Source organism: Chenopodium quinoa, unplaced genomic scaffold, assembly GCF_001683475.1.
Source record: "Chenopodium quinoa cultivar QQ74 unplaced genomic scaffold, ASM168347v1, whole genome shotgun sequence".
NCBI classification, from domain to species: Eukaryota; Viridiplantae; Streptophyta; class Magnoliopsida; order Caryophyllales; family Amaranthaceae; genus Chenopodium; species Chenopodium quinoa.
Window position 1 is genome coordinate 3,031,749 of NW_018742684.1, and position 22,096 is coordinate 3,053,844.

At 35.6% G+C, this 22,096-nt stretch overlaps 3 protein-coding genes across 3 annotated transcripts; 1 reads left to right on the forward strand and 2 right to left on the reverse strand.

Annotated features, from left to right (window-relative positions):
• Positions 1-488: 488 nt before the first annotated feature.
• LOC110722821 lies at positions 489-5,982 on the reverse strand. Its single transcript, XM_021902122.1, has 10 exons — positions 5,672-5,982; positions 5,082-5,141; positions 4,939-4,978; positions 4,236-4,414; positions 4,105-4,143; positions 3,890-3,979; positions 3,725-3,785; positions 1,516-1,640; positions 968-1,059; positions 489-879 (listed from the first exon to the last, which is right to left on the reverse strand). Exons 1-10 carry the CDS (start codon positions 5,717-5,719, stop codon positions 765-767), a joined length of 849 nt encoding a protein of 282 aa, XP_021757814.1. The 5' UTR covers positions 5,720-5,982; the 3' UTR covers positions 489-764.
• A 2,082-nt stretch (positions 5,983-8,064) lies between these two features.
• On the forward strand, positions 8,065-12,122 carry LOC110722822 (probable glycosyltransferase At5g03795). Its single transcript, XM_021902123.1, has 6 exons — positions 8,065-8,337; positions 8,964-9,397; positions 9,506-9,636; positions 10,127-10,475; positions 10,611-11,507; positions 11,629-12,122. The coding sequence occupies exons 2-5, from the start codon at positions 9,005-9,007 to the stop codon at positions 11,298-11,300; spliced, it is 1,563 nt and encodes a 520-aa protein (XP_021757815.1). The 5' UTR covers positions 8,065-8,337; positions 8,964-9,004; the 3' UTR covers positions 11,301-11,507; positions 11,629-12,122.
• A 695-nt stretch (positions 12,123-12,817) lies between these two features.
• On the reverse strand, positions 12,818-21,277 carry LOC110722823. The gene is made up of 4 exons (XM_021902124.1): positions 19,431-21,277; positions 14,539-14,685; positions 14,202-14,318; positions 12,818-14,030 (listed from the first exon to the last, which is right to left on the reverse strand). Exons 1-4 carry the CDS (start codon positions 20,937-20,939, stop codon positions 13,434-13,436), a joined length of 2,370 nt encoding a protein of 789 aa, XP_021757816.1. The 5' UTR covers positions 20,940-21,277; the 3' UTR covers positions 12,818-13,433.
• Positions 21,278-22,096: the final 819 nt, after the last annotated feature.

Below are 22,096 nucleotides of genomic sequence, written 5' to 3' on the forward strand. Positions count from 1 at the left end.
ATAAATTTGATATCATTTTATACTCTTATATGTTGACGAAATACTCTAATTCAAACTCATACCATCTACACTGTTGTCTATTAGTCGGGATTAAATATTCATTGGTGGCAATTAAACATTCATAGCTGAAAGAAGTTGAATGAAGAGTTCCCCATTTTAAAAAAAAAAGGTTGAATGAAGAGAATTGTGAAGAGAATAACTTGGTAGAAACTAGGACAAGGTAACACCTAAAAGGCTAAAAGGGCTGCCATCTGATGTGTACACAAAAGTGACAAAGTGATAGAGAGGAAGCAAAGGATGATAACGAGGTGGGAGCAATGTGTTCACTGTCGTTATTTTAAAAATATAGACTTGGTTAAAAAAAAAAAAAAAAAAAAAAAAAAAAAAAAAAAAAAAAAAAAAAGAGCTTACTCCATACTATGAACAAATTATTCTTGACATACCAAATCTAAGAATTATCAACAAATAAAAAAATAAAAAAAAAAAAAAAAAAAAAAAAAAAAAACTCCAATTGCACGATAAAATGAGTATTACTGTGCACTAGATTTCAAACATTGTAATCTCACTGTTCCCTGAATTAGAGGAAACTGGCTACAACTCTCATACTCCATGTTACAGAGAGATTGCAGGGTCAGTAACTGAAATTTTTTATCTATAACATCTTATCTATTATCCTAATTCTGGCCATTTAATCATGTATAACTAAGGAGACATCAGGAAGAGGGAGTGATAACTCGGCAGGAAGAAGAGAGCCTTGCATAATGTTATACATCAGTCAATAACAATGAAGATACAATCACAACATACGCCAGAAAGAAGAAAATGGCCAACTGGATGAAGAACTTGGGGTTTTCTCTCACATTTGGTGCTGTCACCGCCCTACCAAACATAAATATTGATTCTATTAAGAAACAGACGGTCAGTTCAATTTTCTGATATATCTCATCTGAAAGTGAAAGACGATTACCTTGCAACACGCTGAGAAAGTCTTTGAAAGGGCAAGCTCTGGATAAAAACAATCCCTGGGCCTGTTAGTACAGCAGTTACAAGGTTGTCTGCCTACAATGTTACAACAGCCACTCATAAGCTAATTTTCATCATTATTTACCACAATATCAAAGTGCGTACCAATCACAGCACAGCACATGGTTGCATATTTAGACAAGTTAAGCATGGGCAAGCTACTAGCAAGTATTCTTGATATTACGTTCCAGGCCTTCCAACAACTCATACAGTCAACTCATCGAGTCAGACAAATAAATGCAGCCATTTAATCAGCCAAAAAATACAAGAAATATGTGCTGACAAGAGATACAAAGGAGCCAACCTACTAATGATGAAAACTAAAAGGATGCCTTTCCAAAAAAAAAAACATAAGGATAATAGAGCTCACAACAGAAAGAAAAATAATAACATAAAAGAGCGATTTTGTTCTAAAACAGGGACTAGGTACAAAACACACAATACAGGTTCTAGATATCCAGACCAAATCCTGCAAACATTGTAGCAACTTACCCCAAAGACACCCCTCCTCATAGGACCATTATATTTAACCTCAACATTGACAGTGGTTGTAACGGCAGCGATGCAAGATGCATCAACTGCAAGTACTTCACCCACCTCCAGGTTTTTCTGCACAACTGTAGAAAAGAGAATTGTGAGACAGTGTTCCAAGTAGGTAGTTGCAACATATATTAGACCAAAGGCATTTAGTGAAACTGCAAGGTCATGTGAAGATAGCATTTGTAATGTGCATGTCATCTTGTCTTAAGACAAGATAGTAAAGTCTGTTTGTCAATAGTCGAGCAACTTTCTTTTTTTGTTAAAGGGCTCGCTCATAAAGCAGTTTCAAGAAAATGCGTGTAAAAGAATTTGGGGAAAGGACTAGACATGAATGTTTAAAGACAAAAACAATAGCATGATGGGAATCGCTCACAAAAAAATACCAAGAAGCTAATTGTTAATGAGAGAGAGAGAGAGAGAGATAGCTGCATACAACAAATATGACCTTCATAATTTTTTTGTAACAACACTTACCAAATTGACATAAATCACTCACGGACTAAGAAAAAAGACCTATATTACAGCAAGAATCCATAGATAATTGTACTATGAATTACAAAAATTCTAGCCAATGATAAAAATATTAGAAGACCATTCAACAACAAAGCCTTAGTCCCAAAATGATTTGGGGTGAATCATCATAAGGAACAGTCCGCAAAAAATGAAACAAAGAAAGGAAAGTGATAATTGAAAGTGGACAAAAAGTCAAAAACCAGAAAAAACCGTGGTGACAAAAAAAGGGGGTTAATGTAATCTGCCATATTAGGTATTCAAGAAACCGTTGAGAATAGTTCTAGATCTCGTCCAAAACCGAAGATTTCACAAAACCTCTCACTTAATTTTTGACTTTTCGGAAAAAAATATATAATTTAAGAAAGTTTAATGAAAATAAAACAGAGGAAAAATAAGCGAGTAAAAGAGAAAAAGAGTGAGAAAAACTTAACATAAGAAATAAATAGAGTTTGCAAAACACAATGAGTTTAAGTAAAATTGAAAAAAAAAAAAACAAAAAAACATAAATTTAAAGTCATGACATTTCCTTGGCATCCTATCTAATGCCAAATTTTCCTCAATCTCCACAAACCTCATCCACTCTCAATCAATCTCCAAATAATATTTTGATACAAAATATATCCAAAAAACTGACCATTACCCAATTTGAAGTCTTGAACTCTTGATCAGCCACTGGGTGGATTTACACAATATACTTCACATCATATGTTAACTATTAGCCCAGAGTTTCAATAAACAATTGGTAGCTCTATACCTTTTCTCTAAATCTCACATGAAGACAATTTGTGGCTACCCCTCCTATATAAGACCATCAAATATCACCCAAATGCATCTAAAGAGGCTCCATTGATTGGAAAACAGGGAAGGGGGGAGTTTCCAATTGACCATTGGTCTGAAATGCAACAGCCAAGCAATATTTCCCATTAAAAAAAGCACAGACAATTTAAAAGCCATTTTCTACATAACACATTTTTATCCAAAAGAAAATTACAGACTCGCTCTGCAGAACTTATGCTTATAAAACTAAGTCACAAAAAGCCAAATCTGGATACACTGCATGCATCTAAAATGATCTATTTGACACATTAAATTGTTTTCAAGGAAATAATTGTGTATATATCGGACCCCAGAAGAGACAAGGTATAACTGGCATGGACCAAATTGTATAAAAACTCAATATTGAAAGATCCTACTGAAAAAAAGGTTAAGACAGAAGACAACACTATGAATGATTAAATAAAATCTTGAAATCACGTGTACAGTTCTAAGGCATCAATAAGTTCTACTTACTAGCCCTACTATCAATTACTCTGAATACCATAGGATTTGAAGTTTGTAACTCTTGAATTGATAGAAGTATTTAATAGCAGAAAACCACATGATGCACAGGAGTTATGTAAATATCTAACCCTTAAGGAAAAAGTTTTGAAAAAGGACAACCTAACTAATGACCAGCAGTATCCTTGGACTATTAAAAGCATCCAGCTGCATTATAGACCTTTATATCGTACTACCAATCTATATAGATCTATATCTAATTATCTATGTCCATATCTGATCTATATCCATAGCTGTGGACATGTATGTATATAACATTGTATAGCATTTGCTAAAATCACAAAGTAAAAAAACACACACACACACACACCTGATCCACTGCCAATAATGAATGCAAGTCCTTGTCCGGACAACTTCTGCCGCAAAAAAACCTTCAGAAGCAAAATCATGATCAATTTATCAGTGCATGAATTTACTATAGAACTAGTATAGGGAGCAGCTGAAACAAAGAGACACAAGATGAAAACTAACTAACCTCTGCACCAACAACAGCGTTACGTGCCCTAGGATCAGTAGTTACATTAGTAACCTTGACATCATTTACTGAGCACAAAAACGCATCTGGCTACAAATAATATGAATTGAACATGGGGATTAGAACAATTTTGTGACACAATGGGCTATAATGTTACTAAATGTGACCATGTCACAGACAAAATGCCAAAACTGGAATGGAAATATAAGATCTACCTGGCATCGAAGTTCTCCACCAAACACAGCCAAATCAATCTGCAGTACAAAACAGAGAGTAAAGAACTATAGTTAGTAAATTGCTGTGAATTTGCCAATATAAAGAAAGAAGCATGATGTGGTGGACCAACCGGAAGGATTCTTGCAAGTGATGGAGCAGCGATTCCAACAAATCCATCACTTGAACCGGAATTATGAAGAACAATGCTGGTCACAGTCTTCCCAAATATCCACTGCCACATTCCCACCTCTTGTTCGGTGATGTAAACATTATCCATTTGAACAGATCCAGATGTATAACACATAGATCCTGCAAACTACAAAAGTTATTTTCCCAACAACTTACAGTTGAAAAGATATAAATGAATAATAGCAAGCTCCAGGTCAATGAAAAAAACAATAAAGCATGTGAAGGAATGCACAATTTGTGAGCTAGAGATGGTACAATATTAGTAAATAAAGGGGTACATATTAGACAATTCATATCAAGAAAAGATGCTAGGATACATGAAAACTGTAAGCAAACACAAAAATAATTTGAAAAAAATTGGTTAACACCCAAACAACATCAGCATTTGTTCTCTAATAACCTTCTACTGACAGTGTACCAAAACCAGCAACCATCATGTGTTGCCAAAAAGATCAGGCAGGAATTATAGCATATATTTACAAATAGGAATTCAAAAACTGTGCATTGTCATTGTCGGAACACCAGAAAGAGACACCAACAACCCCATCAAGGTTATTACCAAATTACAAGGAAAGAATGTAAAACTAAAAATTCTTGAATTTCCAAACTTAGGCAGGCAATCACAACAAATAGCAGAGGCATACCTGGCCGAGCAATAACCTTCTCCTGTGGCTTCAGCATAATCTGATCATAAACAAACCATCACAAAGGTTCATAATTAGCCTTATGTACTAAACTGACAGAATTTAGAAGTAGAGGATGCTAGACTTAAAATAATTGGTGACACCTGAACTATCTGAGCTTCTCCACCCAAAATCTGAAAAGGTGTGACAGCATCTTGCGGACTCTGTACAATATAGCATTTTGTTAAACTACGAACCATACAAAACACGGCATATATAAGCCTCATTACACCCCTAGCTCTGAAAATTCATGAGAACAAACTATGTTCTCGTGAATCAACAAACTACATTCAACCGCACAAAACCAAAAATCAATCATCAAAGTCATTGGTAGTTCATATTCAATCTCCTAAACTTCAATAACAATACACACGATTTCCAGGATTGGCGCATTGCATTAAAACAAGGGAAACAATTGCAGTAATCTTCATAAACTACGAACTAAGCAATTTGAAAATTCCGCATTCAATGGTATAAACAGAATACTTGAACTACACATATACTGTAAACTTGACAATATATAGTCAAATTGCACATAAATCAAACAGAATTAAGCAAGAATTTCACCCATTAATATCAAATGCAGTAAATTAAACTTGTGATTCACCCTAAACCAAAACCCTAACCAGCAAAAAAATTAGATCAACAAAATCAAAAAATTAAATCGAATTTCAACAGTATGAGAGAATATTACCTGGTAGACGTAAGGTTGAAACGGAGTATTGAAAAATGGAGCAGCCATTATTGCAGAAACCAACTGAAATTACTCTACAAAATTTCGTAAATTATACGAATAATTATATCAAAAAATCGACAAAAATCGTCTAATGATCGAAATTTATCACGACTAATACATCGAATTTTGAGTTTTGCGGATAATCGAAATTATTTGTAATGAATTTGTTCAATGTTCGGTGATCAGATCGGTAGAAAATCGAAAGTTTTCTTATTAGTGCTGTTTTTCATTTACTGGTATTTGTTTTTTTTTTTTTTTTTTTTCTTCTAATGAGTAATAAAATTATAAAAAGAAAATTAGATAATCGATTAAAGCTGAGTATTACGGTTTTACCCCTTTATGAAAGAGTAATTTCACTAATTTGTCAGCTGATGTAGGGGTAATTTGGGAATTTCAGTAGTGCCACGCTGGAAGTGGGAGACGGAAGTGGTGTTGACGACATGGCAAAATGTGATTGGTTGATTCTGTTTGACTCTACGTGTCAACTACTTTCTTGTTGTACAAGTAGTTTCTTACCTCAACGACGTCGCTTTAAGTAGTTCCAGACTTCCAGACTTCAGGTGATACCAGATTGAACCAGATCGAGCCCATTGATAAACGTTGGGCCGTCCTGAATGTCGCCTCATCCTTACCCGTTGACGGGTAACTTAAAAGTATCGAATCAGATAGTACCTCTATTAATTAACACGTTTTGACTTTTAATCTAAATGTTTATCAATTTTTTTTTACTCTATTGTAAGAAAATAGTTGGTGTATGAAGAGTTTTTTTATACCTTATTTATCAGGGGGGCTTTGTATTTATGGTTTTTCTTTTTGTAATAAATTTTAGTTTTTTTTAAGTTCGCCCTAAACATTGTTATTTAATAATTTATATTTTAGGGGTATGTTCATATACGGATTGTGCTATGAATTAATACTCGTATCAAGTAGTGGATACTAAACAAAGTTTGGGCAAGTGGTAAAATAGATTAAGTCTCTAGTTTGGGGGTTTAATTTCCATTAGAGGCATTTTAAAGGTAGAAATTTCCCTTAACCTTCCTTCCTGCTCTCAAAATGTCTAGCCCTCAAAGTCAACCAGATTGACCTGTGAGAAGTTATGATCTGATAAGATAGTTTAACTTAGTTCATTGGTTATAATGATACCTTAGTTCATTAGTTATCAAATTTTATCTATATTATACGGAGTATATGTTTTACAACTCTCTTTTTTTTAAAAAAAAAAGTATAATATTTTATCACAAGCTATTAGGGAACATTTTTTTTATTAATGACTATCAAATGTCAATAAATAAGTATGGAATCCACTAAAAATGGTGACAATCAAACTTACTTTAAGATACACCCAAAATCTATATTTTATAATCTATTGCCAACTCCCTTTTTATATATGGTTTGATTTGAACAAAATTTTCCACCGACTTCTACAAATAAATAATCCCTTAACTAGCAAGCAACCATTATATTTTTATAATCACCTTCTATATATAATTCCAAAGTAAATAATTAGCACACTTTAAAATTAAAAAGGTCTATAATAATAATGAAGCTAGGGCATATATTCCAGCCATACAGCAAATCTTGTATATCGGTTAAATCTAGACAAACAATTACCAAATTTGGTGTGGTTGGCCAACTTTTGTAGAAAATAAATCCAGTTTAAATTATGTTCAATTGCAAACAGAATATGGGCACAATTTGGAACTAACCATGTGATAATGCATGTGCATTTGATAATTGTTACAATGTTCCAAATTGGCTAAACAACAATTATGTAATTTATAATTATTTAGTCTGATACCTCATTGTAATGTTAGTATGCTAGGGTTCAATCTAATCATAATTTGGCAATTAAATCAACAAGCATGTTGCTATCTACAATGTCTAATACAAACTACAAGAATCTTTTACACAAGTACATGCATAATATATGAAATATTTTACACTCGATTGTATGTACTTTGCAACTAAGAATATAGGAAAATATATTATTTTTCTAAATAATTTATAAGATCTATATGAAATATATATCATAATAATATATTTCTATATTTTTAATATTAATATAATTATGTCATTGAGTCTTAAAATTTGAGTATCTTAAAATTAGGAATGATAACAAAATTTGCATGTTTCTTTTAATGGAATGAAACACGGGTTGATTTCTTATATTTAGTCTTGCACTTTGTTATTACTGTATTACATGTCCTAAAGATGTGATCCGAGGAATGTTATATCAGACAAATAAGAGTATAATTTTGTTAATAAATCTTTGTCAATTTGTCAAAAAAATAAGAATAACAACCTTTAGCTGTCTAATAGCTAATCCAGGAGAAAAGACAAGTTAATAGGTTGTTCAAATATTTAAAATAATTATCGTTTAAGGTCCAACTATAAAAAGGAAAGCCGTTAACCGCGGATTCTTGCTTTCTTCCCTCCTCAATTGACTTTCTCAATTTCTTTTCTTCTTTCATCATTTTTTTGAAGACGATTTTCCTCATAATTTCGTCCTTTCTTTTTTCTTTTTATTTTTCGATTTTTCTTCAATTTAATTTTACCTTTTTCAGCTTCTCTGTTGTTCGTCTATTGGATGTTTACTCTGTTCTGAATTACCCTTTTCTTCTTCTGTAAGTTTTTATTTTAATAGATTTATATTTATGTTTGGTGATTTATTAAATTTATGTTTATTAATTTCCCAAAAGATGTATTTTTAATATATAATCTCCAATTTTCTGGAATTATTAAGTCGAGAATTCTGGATTTGTTTCTATTTTAGTAGTATGAAAATTAATAAATTCTGGGTTTTTTTTCCTAAGAGGTTTGAATTCAAATTTCTGCATAAAGCTAAGTTTTTATATATTTTTTTGTCAAATTAAAGATACCCATTTTTGTATATTGATTGATATGATTAATTTAAGGTTTCTTTCCAATTTTGAATTAATGGAGAAAACTTTTTCATTAGTTGAGTGTAGGTTTAATGCTTCTAGTGGGTTAGTTGGGAAGAAAAAGGATTTAGTTTGATCGGCAATTTAACACTTCATTATTGACATTTGACCTTGTATGGTGACTATTTGAATAAAGTACGATAGGGGTTTTAGTTGTCACGGTAAGCTCAAGTAACATTTTCAACGTGACAATTAATTCCGAATAGACACAACATAAATTGCTTTAAAAGCACGTGTGTATGGTGAAGAAAGTTACTTGTACGAATGTTTACTTTCCTTTTAATCGTTTGCATTTTTTATAATGGCAGGGGAGTTTCGGGTTCTAAGAGGTGAAACAATTGGAGATGAGATGAACAAATTACTAAAACGTCTTATTGTATTATTGGTGTACAAAATTGACTGGAGAAAGTTGTTTCTCATATTAACCATTGTAACAACAGTTGGAATTATTCTTCAAATTAGTCTTCTTCCATTTCCAATTTCTACATGGCTTCATTCTCCCATGATCAGAATAACAAGTGCTAAAGATTTCAGTAATTCTCTGCATTTAAGCTTGAGACATGGAAAACACTGGCCATTACACCAAATTTCTGTACCTGTTTCATTGAATTCGTCGAGTTTAATAAATAAGAGAGTACATAGTGTAGAGAGAAGAAGGAGGAGGAGGAGAAAGCGAGAAGAAGATTTCCAAATCCCGGCTTCCCCTCCTCCACCTCCTCGATCTCCACCAACACCCTTGCAGGTATATTTGTTTTGTCTGATATTTTCTGAAGTTTTCTTGCAAACAATATTGTGTTTTTAACATGACTTGACTTTGTGTTTTTTTTTTTTTTTTTGCTCTTTGGTATAGAGATATGTATGGTCCTTATCACCTAAGGAAGCACTTTTGTATGCTAAAAAGGAGTTGAAGAATGCCACTTTTATTGGCAATGATTCTGATCTATATGCTCCTATCTTTAAGAATGTCTCTAATTTTAAAAGGTATGTTCTCTACTAATTTTCCAAGTTTATATTAGTTTCCTTAGAAATATGAAATCTTTGCACTGGAGTGATTACTGATCAGAGTTACATGAAGGATACTCGTGGCGTTATTGATCATTTCTCAATCACAACAGGAACTAAAGGTGTTAAGTTCTTAAAAGTGAAAGTGACTTGGATTTTATGTGGATTCTATGCAATCATATATTTAAATATGTAATAGTGCAATACATATGATGCCTCTAATTTCCTGTTAGCCGGTTAAATTATAGTTTTCCTGTTTTGCTATTCTTTTGCTTAGAGGTTAGAGGTGACGAAAACCATGGTATTAGACTGTTAGTAGTAAGCACTTTAGTGAAAGAACTGTATTCATCTAAGCATCTAGCAGCCTTGGTAATCTTATGTCATGTTAGGAATAAATGAATTAGAGAAGAATAACAAAGCCTACTGTAACATCATTCATCCTGATTAATGTTTTCGCTTTCAACTGTAGGAGTTATGATCTAATGGAGCTGATACTTAAAGTATATGTTTATCCTGATGGAAGTCCACCCATATTTCACGAACCACATCTTAGCGGAATTTATGCCTCTGAGGGATGGTTTATGAAGCTATTAGAAGGAAACAGGCAATTTGTCACCAGAAACCCTGAGGTGGCTCATTTGTTCTATCTGCCATATAGTGCTCGTCAGCTCCAGCAAGCGCTTTATGTACAAGGATCACATAATCTGGCTCCCCTCTCTCTTTTCATCAGAGACTATGTGAACTTGCTGGCTGCGAAGTATCCTTTTTGGAACCGCACTCGTGGTGCAGATCACTTTTTAGTGGCTTGTCATGACTGGGTACATATCTATGCCCTTTACTAACTAACTAGATTTCTGGTCATCAGCAGAACTAGACTGCCTCAGTTTTGTTTTCTCACCTTATTTATCTTTTATTCTGCTCCATTTAACATATAATTGATGTTGTATATATAGGGCCCTTACACATTAAAGGCACACAAAGAGTTAGTGGAGAATTCCATAAAAGCTGTTTGTAATGCTGATTTATCTGAAGGAATATTTAAGGCTGGTAAAGATGTGTCCCTACCAGAAACCACCATAAGAGTACCCAGGAGACCTCTTCGGAACATTGGTGGTGGGATGAGAGTATCACAACGCCCAATTCTGGCTTTTTTTGCTGGAAATATGCATGGAAGAGTCCGTCCTTTGCTTCTCCAGCATTGGCATAACAAAGAGGAGTCTATGCGGATTTATGGACCTTTGCCTCATAGGGTATCTAAGCAGATGTCATATATTCAGCACATGAAATCTAGCAAGTTCTGCCTTTGTCCAATGGGTTATGAAGTCAACAGCCCAAGGATAGTTGAGGCTATATACTATGAATGTGTTCCCGTGATTATTGCAGACAATTTTGTTCCTCCATTTGATGATGTGCTTGATTGGAGTGCGTTTTCTGTGACAGTGGCCGAGGAGGACATTCTCAAGTTGAAAGAAATTCTTGAGGCTATCCCACTAAAACGATATTTAAAAATGCTTCAGAACCTGAAAATGCTTCAGAGACATTTCTTTTGGAATTCTAGGCCAATAAAGTATGATTTATTCCACATGATCTTGCATTCAATATGGCATAGCAGACTAAGCCAGATTCAAATTCCTGATAGCTGAGGAGTTGTGCCATGCTGATATAATTAGGCCAAGAAACATTTAGCTGTTATTGTTTGAAGAATTTGTTCCTAAGTGATGACTACTGGAAACTCTCAGAGAGAATGGACAGACTTTGCTGCTTATCTTGATGCTACAATAGCATCTTGCTTCTAGCACAATCGAAACTGCACATTCAGAGAAAGGGAATCCATTCATTCGATTATTAAGGTATCAGACTGATCCTGCTATCTGCAGTTGCCTGTGACTTATCAGCACGATCTTAAACTCCTGTGGACCTATTGTCTTCTTTTATTCGCCATAGATTAAAGTTCTATAATGATTCTTGCAGGAAGACTGAACAGATAGATATGTGCTTTTCCGTCTGAGGTATGGAAATCAAGAACCAAGAGATGGCAAGACAAGCAAGTCATTTAATCAAGATTATACTGTATCATAGTATATGAAATACAACACATGATGAAGGTTAATATTTCAATGCTTTAACTACATGATACATCAGTCATCAGAGGATAGCGATATTTCTTCATTCATTCATTTCCTGATTTCCTCACACTGAAGTTCACCTTTCAGTATACACCAATTTAAACACTTCTGCATGTAATATATTGAAGCAACACAATTCAATACCTTCCACACGATGCACATAGGAAATAGTTGATATTAGGTGATACACGAAAAAGATTTTTTTTTCTTCTCAAAACCATTGATGTTGTACTTAATACAAAGTAATTATTACTGTACAGTATTACAGTAAAGTGTAAACAATGTACCTATAATCTATTCTCTGTGCAATGAAAATATACAAAAACTTAACATTGTTTAGCCTATATTCCTATAAATTTGCTCTTGCAACCTTTAGTTGTACAGATCTGAATCGATTCCAAATATTAGATAATAACGCTTGCCACTTGTGAGTTTACTCCAAGTTTAATCTATTTTGCTGGCAGAGGCTTCACATATTCTTAAAACTTTTGGCTTTCGGAGTACATTTTTTGGACCCGACATGATTAAGCATCAAAGCTATTCCTGCGGTTCCAAGACAGCCCCGGGATTCCGAGAGACCTATTAATTAGCTTGGTGCCCGAAATCATCTCACTTTGTACTTCAGCCCACCCTACATGTGATGCCTTCAAGGGCCGGATGTACCAATCTAGAGAGTCCGACTTCTTAATCAATAAATGTGTATACATATGGGCGTATGTCTAACTAAAACGTGTAGTTCATTTTTTTTAGACGACAATTCATTTATATTAGTATTACAAAAGGCTTTGATTAATTTAACCCATATACAATTAAGGTGAGTTAAGTGGACATCCTTCCTATGTTATTAAGCAACATCCGTAGTATAAACGATATGGACTTGGAGGCTGGAGCAAGCTAGCTAACAATATGGAAAAATTAAAAGCTGATAGATAATATCCCATTCCAATTTTCTCGAGTGCCTGATTTTCAAAGCATAATATGATTAACATAAACTTCATCAGAAAACCATGATCGAGTATATTACCAAGACATAATTGTCAAAAAGAACAGGTATCATTACTAACATCATATATACGCAGTAAGATGTATTAAGGTCATTAGCTGCAATACATCTTTCATCTATGAGAAGTGCAGAACATACTGACTTTGCCAAAATCCAAAAAAAAAAAAAAAAAAAAAGGATTGTTACAAACCAACCTTTGTATAATTCCACACCTTTGCAATCAAAAACTACGTATCTTTTTCTTTACGAAATAAGTTGGAACTCATGCCTTCTGATATCCATTAACCTGTCCTTGGTCGCCAGAATCACGCTTCAATCGCCTCATGAACTATATTTCGACATTCATGTAATTCCTGTTTTCAAACCCAATTCTAGAGCCAAAAATTTCAGCACCCTTTTTTTTTTGGTAAAAAGAGACCAAAGCTTCAAGCCTTCACAATCCAAAATGATACCTCTGCTCCTCTAGATTTCTGATTGGACATCAGCTGAAACCAGTTCCATGGTAGTTAACTGAGAGAAAACCAGTATCACTCACCAGATCTACCTGTGCGCACGTTGTATTTACAGTAACAGAGAAAATTCAAATCCCCAAAATCTTGCCATAGACAGACTCTTCCAAATTATCTACTCTTTCACTTAACTACGTTTTACCAAATAGACCGAAAAGCTCTCCTCAGCATGCTGAACATCGCAAACACAAACACCACTGTTACAATCTTCTTAGAGGCAAAGACCCTCAGATTCACTCTCAGTCCGTATCTTATCATCAACCTAGATATTGTCAAACGCACAGCCAAAAGCCAAGATGCTACGGAACACATCACCACTTTAAGAAAATCAGACATAGCCCACTCATTTACTACGTCAGTTGGTACTTCCACATAAGGACAACTACCATCAACTCCACCTTCATATAGCCCTAAACTTTGATTAAGCCAGATGGATAAATGGATCAAAAGCTTTGCAAGCCAAGCAACCTCGTCATCTGATATGGGCCGCTTCAACCAATCACCCTTATAGTTATCATAGGCAGCTGAAACATTACCCACCCTTCTAGGCTTGAATAGCTCATCACGGGATTGTTGTTGCTGTTTAGATCTCGGAGACATTCGAGACTGCTTCACAGCATGGTCACCAAATAAACGGTGTAACTTTGACTTCAAAGATTGCAAACACTGGAGATTGTTTGCAAGATTATCACTAGAGATAGCCTGAAGCTCAGTCTCCGCCCGCAATATGAACAGCTGAAAAATAATCACAAGGTATTATTATAGGCTTATAGCAGATGCCAAAATCAGCCAAAACTAAAAGAAAACCCTAGTAATAGAAACAAACAGGACTAAGCCACTTTCATTATTATAGTTGGTTTTGTGAAGAGGAGCACAGAGAGCAAGGCACTGAAGAGATGGAGATACCTGCAGCAGCTGAGAGCCACCATCCTCAGTATCATCAAAGAGTCTAAGGTCTTTGTTCCAGTTCTCATGTAAGAAGGATCCATCAGCCTCAGTCTCACTTAAGCCATCCTCCCAATCCTGCATATTTTAAAAAAGATGTTGTCAATCACAGAATTATAAATCAACACAGAGCTCCTATATATAAACATATAAGATGGGTCATGGAAGTTAGGAAGGAAAAAGGATAAGAAAAAAAAAGATGATTAATAAAGTAAACTGTAAAAATCAAATACATCGTCAGTTACTTTCAAGTATCCAACGAAACATAAAATGGTTAAATAAACTAAGGTGAGTTTACCTGAAGTTGCTCACGAATCAGTGGAATAAATTTGTTAAGGTTACTAAGAGCTGATTTGCTAGACCCAGCACTTTTTGAGTGAAAAACTGCATCGACATTCTTTATGAGCTCTAGTAACTCATTTGAAGATAATAATATGTCTATCACCTGTTGAAAAGAATGCAGAGACAGATAATCATCAATAAACTTTCCAGATAGTTTAGGCAACACTATAGCGCCAGAATAGAAAACTAAATGAGCTTATGGAAGGATGAGTAGACGAGACAGTGAATGACATTTAAATTAGCTGATAATATCTGCAATCTTTCAACAGAGTAGAAGTTCACAGAAAAAAAAACATATTCTAACCCTTTTTCACTGGAAGAGGACATTTGAACCAGAGGAAAAGGAATTGCTACAATACTCTCTAAACATGAAGTCAAAGGACATTTAATCAGCTATTCACCTCTAACCATACCCACGAGTCATTATATCCCAATCACCTTTCAAAAGCATTTGGGGTCCAAAAGGGGAAATTGAGAAAAGCAGAGACAAAGCATTCACACAGAGACAGCAAAATGAGGCTTATACTATATATAGCTACAATAATAATCAACACAAAAATCTATCACTAAGACACTCATCAGACAGCTGTTACAATCACCTCCATAGCCTAGGCATCAAATTAGAACCCAGTGTTGACTGTTGATGTTATCAGTAAACATGGACAGCCAAATTGTGCTGACTATACAAATTATCATGATTAATAAGAATCAAATTGTGTAAGTAGTATATTTATTCAATTGCTGTTAAATAATACTGATATTATCAAAAAGTAGGAGCCACAAAATAGAAGGTTACAAACAGGGTCACAAATTGGGGGTGGGGGGAGAGTTGAGGGGGTGGAACACAATCATAAAGGCTACCAAATCATGAGAAACATCAGCAGCATGCTAGTTTCCCATAACATTTAAACATCAGAAGGAAGAGGTAAGAAAATAGTCAAGCAGACAGAAGATATATATCATACCTGCAATACACCTCTTAAGAAGAAAAATTTGTCAAATAACACCTTTTATAACCCTTTTTTTGTGAAAAACCACCTTATAAATTATTTTTTGTTAAAACACACTTAAAACCAGAATTTTTTTCGAGAACACACCTTAGGCCGGTTTTAGGGGAATTGACTCGGTTTCCCGACGTTGACCCTCACGTGAAGGTCAGGTGCCAAAATCCTTCCTTTCTTTTTTCCCCCTTTTTCCTCCAATTACTTTCACTCTCCTCAAAACCACCAAACCACAACCTAGCCAACCCAGCCAACCTAACCGCCGAAACCGACACCACCGCCTAGCCACCATCATCGGCCATCCAAATCATTCTAAATCCACCACGTACACCATCCATCACCCACCCTCCTGAACCACTAGACCCACCATGAAAACAACCCTAAAAAACCCTAAGCATCTCCATAGATACCCCTAACCACCAACTTAATAACAACCCAGACATCTTGACAAAAACCCTTAACAACCTAAAACAAACCAATAGAGAGATAAGAGGGTTGGTAGCGGTTTCTCCCCCTTTAATACCTCCAAATAAAAACCCTAAACTAAGGTAAATCAAAAACCGACAAAATTAACCGCCAATTTCATTAACTTTAACAACTTACTTGCCTCAAAATTAGGGTAATTGAGGTTCTTTGTAGCAATTTGAGCAAAACAATGGAGTTTGCCCCTTCAATTGATAGAATTCGAGGGTTGCTAGGAAGAACAGAGGAGAAAGAAAGTCTAATAAGAGGGGGGAAAGGGGAAAGGGGAAAAAGAAAGGGAGGGTTTTTTTTCAAGTGGGCGGAAATGGAGGATAGGTTTTTGAAGGTGGGTTGTAAAACAATTGGGGTTGGCTAGGCGGTGTGTCCTTGGTGGTTTTGAGGAGAGAGAGAATAAAAGAAAGAGTGGGTTTTATTCTAAGCAAGCAAGTAACCCTGTCGTGAGGGTCGACGCCGGGAAACCAGGGTCAATCCCATGAAACTGGCCTAAGGTGTTATCCCACAAAAAAAAATAAAAAAAAATAAAAATAAAAATAAAAAAAAGATGGTTTGAGGTGTGTTTCTAGAGAGAGAGAGAGAGAGAGAGAGAGAGAGAGTGTGTGTGTGTGTGTGTGTGTGTATATAGGTGGTTTTTCACAACAAAAGTGTTTTAAAAGGTGTTATTTGAAATTATTTTTTTATCACGGGTGCCTTTATAAAATAAATATGTAACTAATGGATCATATTACATTCAATAAAAACTCATGTTCCACTTTACTATCCCCAAGAAAGATCTGCTGATGACAAACCAAGCATTTGGAAAAATTAATTACATAAGATCTAAAATCCACACTTTTCAGAAGATAGCACGTCTTAATTATTCACATCAAGTATCAAAAGGGCAATCACAGTTCAGAATATTTCAGCTTCCAACAAATATTTCAATACATGATGATCTACATGATGATTGTCATCACATCCCAAGTCAATATGTACTACCACGGTCTATGTGCCCCTACACCAGTCAGCCAACTGTTTACCAATTTCCTTTTGAAAGATATCAAAAAGTTGAAAATACAGGGGAATAACGCAAAGCTTCACCCCACAAACGCCATAGTAGAAACAGGCAAACAGCCATGATAAAAGCCACTCTTGTCACTACACCTACTCCTTCACTGCAGATGAGCTTGAATAATCATTTAGCATTATAAATTGCTAAACATCCTCACAATTTGACATAATCACCTAATTCAGCACAACATCTATCTACCTACACATGCAATTTCAGTTCACCAAAAAGATCAGACAACAATGTGACTGAAAGCACGAGTTCAAAAATCTCCAAAGGTGTTTAAAATTACCCCTAACTCCTACATCATCTTTACTGATAAATGTAATCATCACAGAACTATGTCTTAGAAAACTAAGAAAAGCACGAGTAACCCAAACCACAAAAGGTTTTCAATGCCAAGGTAAAGGCAAGCGTAACACACATACGAGGTGCACTTTTTGTAAATCCTTATAGAGTATTTTCACCTTATCTTTTGAAATATCAGCACACTGTCCATGTATTCTACAAAGGTGGGGAAGTTTTAAAAGGAGAAGCAAGGGAACTAGGAAAGAGAAACCAAGAACAAACATGAAGAAAGGGAAGGGGAGTAGTTGTGCCTCTTAGTGGTGACTCGGGCTTTGTTTAGTTCAACTTATTTTTACTTAATTCAGAAAAAATAAATTCAAATCAGATTATCGTTTTATGTGCAAATTTTTATCACTAAATATCTTTAATTTTGTAATGAAAAAAAGTTGAAAATTACAAAATACACATTATTACGAATCTAACAAAACCCCACTTGATATATTTTTTTACTTATAGATTATCGTACACTTAAGGTCAAAGTTAGATAAATCAGACCAGCGAGGCCAAATAAGATAAGATAAGATAAGACCAGCCTAAGATCATATGAGAACTCGAATATGTGTTCGTAATCAAGAAATTTTTCATAAACATGCCATCTTAAGAGCCAAGATAAGTGCATAGATGCATAGAGCACTACAATAAATAAAATAAACCTAAAGTAGGCAAAAAAAACATGGTTTTGACTAAAACTTCAGCTCCAAAGTGTTCAACACTTCAAAAGTTTGATTTAAAAGCACATAACAAACATTTACATTAGCTGGACATTGACGGCATACATGAAACCAGCCATCACATGAAATTCATGCTTAGCAGGTATTCGACATGCTGCTAATTAGGCCTGAAAAGTCGTTAAGATAGTGATCAATGCCATCTTTAAAAACTACAAGGAGTTTGACATAATTCCCTGACCTGAACTCTCCCAAGTCCGCCACTCTTGATGTTAACAATTCTTCCGCGAAGCTTGACAGAATTCCATTTCTCCACTTTTACATGACAAATGTAGTAAAAGCTACAAATATTGGAGATTGATCTCAACAAAGAATCACAAGTTACAACCATGAAACAAAATGAATGAGACAGCACCAAAATGGATCTTGTCATAAGATACGTTAATCACAAGCTCACATCTATTACAATTCCAAGGCGATCAAACATGGCTTCAGGTTAAAGCATATAAGTGACAGGTTTGGTAACCTGAAGAGGTGCTACCTTACAAAAATCAGCTAATCCTCAGATAGCGGCAGGATGCATAAACCCAGTATATTACAAATGTCAAAAAAAAAAAAAAAAAAAAAAAAAAAAAAAAAAAAGAGTATTGACACAGCAACCAAGCATTCAAGATTTTCTATATGAGAAGCACCATTATTCATTTTAATTAATATCATATACAGTGGGTTTAGATTTAAACAACATAGCAATATTGCAACAGACTAACTTTTCTTTAGCCACTGTAAATGAATACAATGTCAATGGAAATAGCTACTGCCACCAAAGATGTTTTCAATGACTTAGGTAGATGGTTTTTTCATTAGTATCGCTCAGCAGTGATAGGAAGCAGAGTATTAGTGGAAAATAGATGCAATATGGGTAGACCGCAAACATACTAAACATGATAATTCCCAATTTGCCCAATCAAATACAGCATACTTTTCCACCCCTGTCTAACAAAGTAAGAGTTGATGGTAACTCTAGATGTCTTCCTCCCCCATATATCTGTTTACGATTATGTAAAATGTATCTATAATTAACAATTAAAAAATGGGGCATGGAACAAGATTCTTTTCTAACTTCAGGAGTTCCACTCTTCAATGCATTAATATTCCAGCACAATTACACCGACTTACTAAATGCTGTAATTTGAGTCACTGATCTCGTGATAATGCTAGAGATTAAATAAGAAAATCAAAACAATTTCATTCAGCATATAGAGAAGCAAAAGTAATAAAATCAACAGATGTGCAGGAAACATACCCTTGATATCATCTGGACAATCGCTTCAGCATCAGTGTGAAGAAATTTGTGAGCAAAACCAATAAAATGCATGACCAATGACGTGTAGAAGAGATAATTAGACAGCACATAGCCTTGCCAATTACTCGAATATTGCAGCTGGTTGGACTCACCACATTCTTTGTCTGTTCTTTTCTTAGAGGCGTCTTCCATTGCATCAAACTCTGCAAATTCTTCCTTGCTAAGCCTCCATGGTTCAATATAACTAATCCAGACAGCAAAAACCTCAGAAATAGTTTTCATAGATGACCCCATTGGACAATACAAAAAAGTTCTTAAAATGAATCTATACAACGGCCTTTGTAGGTGGGAGTTCCAAGATCCACCAGTTGACAAGCTAGACAAAACATAAGGAGCCTCCCTAACTTTCACTAGATCACTGGAACCCAACTTCGTGTGCATCGGACTTCCACCGTACTCAGCTTGCTTAGACCCATCAGTGACCACCACAGAGCTCAAATTCAAGTACTTCACAAACAACTTCACCGCTTCTCCCAATCCTGAAGCAGGGGGTGTCTCACCCAACACAGAGCGAAACGGAAACGACAAACCAAACGATTTGCACACATTCACAGCCAACGGTGAGAAGTCACTATCCAACAACCAATAGTGCACCAAGGTCTCAATGAAAAACTCAGCTCTCAAAACAACAGAATCATCATAGCTCGGCGAGTAATGAAGAAGTGAACTACGGTAAGGCTGATGTGCATTCAAATCATTCATTGGCACGAAAGCACGTAAATAGGCATACAAAAGCTTCAAATACAAATTACAATCAGTTTTCTGCTCCGGCGCGCGTTTACTACCACTCGAAATCACCGGAATCGACGAAGCCCAATTCTCGAGCTTAGATTTCCTACTATTTCTAACAGAAACAGTTCCAGAAGTTTCACATTTACCTCTACAAACAGGATAATAAGCAAACCAAAAAATCAAGTACTCAAAAACATTCAAATGAACCTGAAAATTCCCTTTAATTTCATCCTCCTTAATCCTCCCCTTAAACAAGGGAACTAAATCAGATAAAATTCGACATTCTTTCTCACTGGAAAGCAAAAACCTAACCCACTCAGGCAACCTCTCAACAGGAAACACAAATTTCACAAGAGATAATCGATCAACAGCCATAATTGAATTCATTAGGGTTCCATTAGGCGACAAAAGGCTAAAAAGTTTACCAGCGAGTTCAGAATCATTAGAAAACGACACCGTATCGATCCAACCAGCTGCAGTAGAAGGCGATTTTGGCGGAGAAGACGAAGAAACGTCGAAGCCGAAGAACTTGCAGAGAAAAGCAGGAAAAGCGAGGGAGAAGAAATGGCGGTTTTGGTCGGGAGAGTGAACGGAGAGGTGCGATTCGACGGCGGTGATTGCGGCGGCGATTTGTGCCGGAGAATTGGCGGCGAAGAATTTTCCGGCGAGGTCGGAGGATTTCGCCTGGGAATCGAGAGAGTAGGAATGTGGCGTCATTGAGGAGAGAGAAAGAAGAGAGAGATGAAAATGGCGGGTTTCTGGAAGATTGGAGAGAGAGAGTGAGGAAGAAGGGAGGGTTTTAGGGCACAGAAAATGGTGGTGCTGTGATTTTTTATTTTTTAATTTGGGGAAAAAATTTAAAAAGAGGAGAAAGCAAATGGCGCGATACGTTTAGGTAAGTGTACGTGGCGACTGTCGAGCAAATCAGTGAGTAAGTGAGTAGTAAGCAATCCAGTTTCAGGTAAAGTTGGTTTTGGGCCGGGTTGTTTAGGCCCATCTCACAACCAATAGACTTGGCTGGGCTGATCGAGGAGTGCGGACCAGGTCAACTAAAGGTTGTTTAGGGCCAGGTTTTCTAGAGATTATTCTATTATAGACATTTGTGGCACTCTTTAATGGTAAAATTTGATAAAAATAATCTCAACTTTTGCTCGTTTACTCACAATAATTCTAATTTTGGATTATTTTTTAAAATATATACTTATAAAAAATATACACTTTTCGATCTTATTCATGACTGAAAACAAATTTCACAAGAGATAATCGATCAACAACCATAATTGAATTCATTAAGGTTCCATTAGGCGACAAAAGGCTAAAAAGTTTACCAGCGAGTTCAGAATCATTAGAAAACGACACCGTATCGATCCAACCAGCTGCAGTAGAAGGCGATTTTTGCGGAGAAGACGAAGAAACGTCGAAGCCGAAGAACTTGCAGAGGAAAGCAGGAAAAGCGAGGGAGAAGAAATGGCGGTTTTGGTCGGGAGAGTGAATGGAGAGGTGCGATTCAACGGCGGTGATTGTGGCGGCGATTTGCGCTGGAGAATTGGCGGCGAAGAATTTCCCGGCGAGATTGGAGGATTTGGATTGGGAATCGAGAGAGTAGGAATGTGGCGTCGTTGAGGAGAGAGAAAGAGATGAAAATGACGTGTTTTTGGAAAATTCGAGAGAGAGTGGGGAAGATGAGGGGTTTTAGGGCACAGAAAATGCCAAAATGGTGGTGTTTTGATTTTTTTATTATTAATTTTTTTTCGGGGGAGGGGGATTTTAAAATGGGAAAAAGCTAATGGTGCGGTACGTTTAGGAAAGTGCACGTGGCGACTGTCGAGCTAAGCACTGAGTAGATATGGCAATGGATTGGGTGGAGCTTCATC